The sequence below is a fragment of the Gekko japonicus genome, unplaced genomic scaffold (assembly GCF_001447785.1).
Source record: "Gekko japonicus isolate JY-2015 unplaced genomic scaffold, Gekko_japonicus_V1.1 scaffold617, whole genome shotgun sequence".
In the NCBI taxonomy this organism is placed as follows: domain Eukaryota; kingdom Metazoa; phylum Chordata; class Lepidosauria; order Squamata; family Gekkonidae; genus Gekko; species Gekko japonicus.
The window spans coordinates 940,340-945,694 of record NW_015171522.1 but is presented as its reverse complement, the minus strand read 5'-3'; the positions used below and the strand labels follow the sequence as shown (position 1 = coordinate 945,694).

The 5,355-nt window shown below is 49.2% G+C and overlaps 1 protein-coding gene across 1 annotated transcript in view; it reads right to left on the bottom strand.

Annotated features, from left to right (window-relative positions):
• Window positions 1-2,174: 2,174 nt before the first annotated feature.
• LOC107117363 (ceramide kinase-like) overlaps window positions 2,175-5,355 on the bottom strand; it is a gene marked incomplete at its 3' end in the record, with an annotated part of 33,660 nt that continues 30,479 nt past the window's right edge. The window contains exon 10 of the mRNA XM_015419463.1: window positions 2,175-2,374. Coding sequence (XP_015274949.1) covers window positions 2,175-2,374 — 200 coding nt within the window. The remainder of the gene's footprint in view (window positions 2,375-5,355) is intronic.

Below are 5,355 nucleotides of genomic sequence, written 5' to 3'. Positions count from 1 at the left end.
TATCCATTCTAACTTGCATGTATATGTTTGTATGAATGCGTCTGGTAAACAATATTCATTGATGATACAATGTTACACTGAGTTATCACGGCTGTATTTTTGTTCTTCTTAACTGCTTCCCCCATGATCTCTCATATATTGTAATCTTAAAATGGGCCACGGACACTCCAAGACCCTGCAAGGCTCCAGAATGCTGCTGAGTGGGGCTTCCTGTATTAATGAGCGGCCGCTCACATGCACAGCTTAGAGGGAACACTGGTTGTGGGCTCTCCCTCCTTGGAGGTGTTTAAGTGGGTGTTGGAGGCTCATTTGCCAAGGATGCTTTAGGATGTCCCACATGGTGCAGGGGGCTGGACTGGATGGTCGTTAGGCCCCTTGTACTAAGTGCACAGGCACTGAACTGACACAAGACAGCGAAGGCCAGCCTCTCTTGAACCCCACTCTGGTCTTAGAGCCCACTCTGCTCTTAGAGTTATAAATTTTGTACCAGCTGGATTTGAGTGCCCTAGCACCTTGGGGACCCTATCCGACCAAGGGAGCACTGACTTGCAAAAGCTCACACACCTCGCAAAATCTCCTTGGTCTCTAAGGTGCTGCTGGGCTGGAATTTAGGGGTTCTACTGCAGACCCAGCCTGGCTACCCTCTGAAGAGAAAACTATACCAGACGTTCCAGGAGAAGAGAGCTCCAAAGGAAGCCACCTGCAACCTCTGCTACAGAGCAGGACTCAAAGACTGAGTTCCTTATAGTTTCATTGCATTTCGGTCGTATGGATGTGACCAATGCTTCCTCTAAGCTGTGGAGTCTTGTGAGCAAAAATTCTACTTTGTGTGCTACTGGCATGAAAGTTGTGAGCCGGTGATTTGGCTACTGCATCAATTAATTTGCTTTGTGTGAGCTGGAGGCTAAAAAATGTGAGCTAGCTCACGCTAACTCAGCTTAGAGAGAACACTGGATGTGACAGGAAATGATTGTGTAGCTGTACGTGGACAGATCTTGGTCTTGTTCATCGTTTGATACAGAAGGGAGCCACGGCCACCTCGTCCAACTCATCCGGTAGATGTGAGGGCGAGGCCCAGACCTGGGCGGCCAAGCCAGCCCGATCCTGTCAGAGTTTGGAAGCTAAGCAGGGTTGATGGTCCTGGTGGGCACTGAGAAAGATACACTTCACTACACAGCGGAATGCAATGGCAAACCACCTCTGTCCATCTCTTGCCAGTTTGGCGTAGTGGTTGAGTGCGCGGACTCTAATCTGGGAGAACCGGGTTTGATTCCCCACTCCTCCACATGCACCTGGCTATGACCTTGGGTAAGCCATAATTCTGATAAGAGCTGTCCTTGAAAAAGAGCAGTTTCTGTCAAGCGCTCTCTCAGCCCCACCTACCTCACAGGGTGTCTGTTGTGGGGAGGGGAAGGGAAAGGCGTTTGTAAGCCACTCTGAGACTCCCTTGGGTAGTGAAGGGCGGGGTATAAATCCAATCTCCTCCTCCTCCCCCCCTCCCTCTTCTTCCTTTTCTTCCCTTGAAAACCCAAAGGGGTTTCCATAAGTTGGCTGTGACTTGATGGTGAAAAAAAAGGCTTAAAATCTTTTTCCATTTCTTCATTAAAAACAAAAAATAACATGAAGGGGGGAAAAACTTTAAGCCCAATACCTCATTAAAAAGAAAAATAAAAAAAAGGGAGGGGGGAACCCTGTGTATATAGAACATAAATGAAAATGTAACTCTGGTGGCAAATCTACACATAAGCTTCTGTAAAAAGGTTTCCAAATACCAAATTTTGATACTCAAATATCAATCAAGTTGTAACTCATGAGGGCTACAACCTTATAGTTTGAAATAGAAGAGGAGATTGGATTTATACCCCGCCCTTCACTCCCTGAAGGAGTCTCAGAGCGGCTCACAATCTCCTTTTCCTTCCTCTCCCCACAACAGACACCCTGTGAGGTAGGTGGGGCTGAGAGAGCTCTCTCTCGAGGACTGCCCTTGAGAGAACAGCTCTGAAAGAACTTGTGACTGACCCAGGGTCACGTCAGCAGCTGCATGGGGTGGAGTGGGGAATCACGCCCGGTTCTCCCAGATTAGAGTCTGCGCTCCTAACCACTGCACCCAACTGGCTCTCTGACCACGCTACAGCAAGAGAGGAGAGAGCCTGCTCCCTCCGCACTTTTCATACCTGGTCCGAGGAGTTGGTGTGCCTTGTCAGGTGTCGCAGGAAAGAGAAGGTGGAGCATTCGCGCACCAGGATGAGGTCGGCAGTTCCGTCGGCCAGGTGGGCGCAGGGGGACAGACCCTCCGGGCTCTTGGGGCAGGCGCTGCTCATGGAAGTCACGTTGACGGCCAGGAAACGGCCTTTAACTTGCTGCCATTCACCACCTGCAGAGGAAACCGGGAAGGGGAAGATACCTGTCCATTATACCTTTTCGCAAGGGTGCTGTGTACACTGGACAGTAAGCCCCCAAAAGGCATTCAGGACCCCAGTCTCTCGACGGTCCAACTTGCACAGAGGGAAGCTGTGGCTATTAAGGAGCAGCCGCCGTTGCCATTACTACACAAGTGCTGCATCTGTTCCTGGCCTTTGAGCATTTATTTCCAGGGCTAAGCCATGGCCTGTTCATTAAAAGTTCTGTGGTTTCCTCTTTGTTAAGACTAAAGCTTTCTCATACCCTAGATGAAGTCCATTAGCACTTTAGAGAGAGCAAGGGTTTTTTTCTGGGGGTGGAGGGTATAAACGTTTGAGTGAAGACTCGAGACGACTACCTATGAAGGTCAAAGCAGAAAGTGCCAAACGGCATTGCCGCTGAACAATAAGAAAAACAAAAGCCATGACAACGGGGGAATGACAAAACTTTAAGGTGGACGAGGAAGAAATGGAAGACTTCCTATTCCTTGGCTCCATCGCCAACCCAAAGGGAGCCTGCAACCAAGAAATCAGGAGACTTGAGACCAATGCTCCCTCTAAGCTGTGGAGTCTTGTGAGCAAAAATTCTACTTTGTGAGCTGCTGGCATTAAGGTTGTGAGCCAGCGATTTGGCTGCTGCGTAAATTAGTTTGCTCTGGAGCTGTCCTTCCTGAGCTAAGACAAAAATGTGTCAGCCAGAGGCCAGCTCACACTAACCCAGCTTAGAGGGAACACTGCTTGAGACTGAGAAGGGCGGCTCGGAAGGAGCTAGAAAAGATTCTCAAGCGTAAGAACACATCACTGGCAACCAAGATCAAGCTAATTCATACTATAGTATTCCCCATTGTTGTTATTAGTATTATTATTTTTTAATTATTATTTTGATTTATTAATCGCCCTATCGGGCTCTGGGCGATGTACAAGGGGCACGGTGCCATAAAACAAAGATGCATTTTTAAAAAAATTCCCATATGCAGTTTGATAAGAACTAAAACCAAAGTAAAAAGATCCAAGGTGGCGACTTAACACATTTCTATTCCAACTCTGGACTGCGCGGCCATTTAATGGGAAGGGGGCGGAGAGCGAACTTGAAATATAAAGCCGGGGGGGTGGGGGAGAGGAGAGAAGGGTGCCAGCCAATGCAACCGACCGTTGCTGACCTCAACCAAAAGCCTGGTGGAACATCTCTGCCTTACGGGCCCTGCGGAATGGCACTAGGTTCCACAGGGCCCTGGTGTCTTTTGGCAGAGAGTTCTACCAGGTTGGGGCCAGGACCGAAAAGGCCCTGACCAGGGACAGCCGGACATTCCTAGGGCCAGGGATCTCCGGCAAGTTGTTATCAGTGGAGTGCAAAGCTCTCCCGGGCACATAGCGGAGGCGTTGGTCCCACAGAAACGTTGGTCCCAGACCACTCAGGGCCTTAAAGGTCATCACCAAGACCTTGAACCTGACTCGGTACTCCACTGGAAGCCACGTTTTGGTGTGAAAGTTGGACAACGAAGAAAACCGACAAGAAGAAAGGAGATTCCTTTGAAATGTGATGGAGGAGAGTTTGGTGTGACAGCCAGTTTGGTGTAGTGGTTAAGTGCGTGGACTCTGATCTGGGAGAACTGGGTTTGATTCCCCACTCCTCCACTTGCAGCTGCTGGATGACCTTGGGCAAGCCATAGTTCTGCCAGAGCTGTCCTTGACAAAGCCGTTTCTGTCAGAGCTCTCTCAGCCCCACCTCCCTCACAGGGTGTCTGTTGTGGGGAGGGGAAGGGAAAGGAGTTTGCAAGCCACTCTGAGTGAAGGGCAAGGTATAAATCCAATCTCATCTTCTTTTATGGATACCATGGACCTCCCAAAAAGACTGATAAGTGGGTTCAAGATCAAGTCACACCTGAACTCTTCCTAGAAGCTAAAATGACTAAACTGAGGCTATCCTACTTTGGCCAGATTAGAAGAAGACCACAGTCACCGGAAAAGACAATAATACTAGGAAAAGTGGAAGACAGCAGAAAAAGAGGAAGACCCAACAGGAAATGGATTTGACTCAGTTTGCAAGGCCCAGGCAAGGCTGCTAAGGATAGGATGTTTTGGAGGTCATTGATTCATAGGGTCACCGTAAGGCGGAATCAACTTGATGGCGCTTCACACACCCACATGCGCACATACATACACGTGCAAGCTTTTGAGAGTCAAACTTTTGAAAGAGGAGGAGGAGATTGGATTTATACCCCACCCTTCACTACCCAGAGGAGTCTCAGAGCGGCTTACAGACTCCTTTCCCTTCCCCTCCCCACAACAGACAACCTGTGAGGTAAAAGAGGAGGAGGAGGAGATTGGATTTATACCCTGCCCTTCACTACCCAAAGAAGTCTCAGAATGGTTTACAATGTTCTTTCCCCTCCCCTCCCCTGTGAGGTAGGTGGGGCTGAGAGAGCTCTTTTGAGGATTGCTCTTAAGAGAACAGCTCTGAAAGAACTTGTAACTGACCCAAGGTCACACCAGCAGCTGCATGTGGTGGAGTAGGGAATCAAACCTGGTTCTCCCAGATTAGAGTCCGCGCTCCTAACCACTACACCAAATTGGCTCTCAAGGCATTCAAGGGCATTTTTGAAGGTGGCCCAAAGGAGTCTCAGAGTGGCTGACAAACTCCTTTCCCTTCCCCTCCCCACCACAGACACCCTGTGAGGTAAAAGAAGAAGAGGAGATTGGATTTATACCCCCCCCTTCACTACCCAAGGGAGTGTCAGAGCGGCTGACAAACTCCTTCCCCTCCCCAGAACAGACACCCTGTGAGGTAAAAGAAGAAGAAGAGGAGATTGGATTTATACCCCACCCTTCACTACCCAAGGGAGTGTCAGAGCGGCTGACAAACTCCTTCCCCTCCCCAGAACAGACACCCTGTGAGGTAGGTGGGGCTGAAAGAACTCTTGACAGAAACTGCTCTTTTTTCAAGAACAGCTCTGAC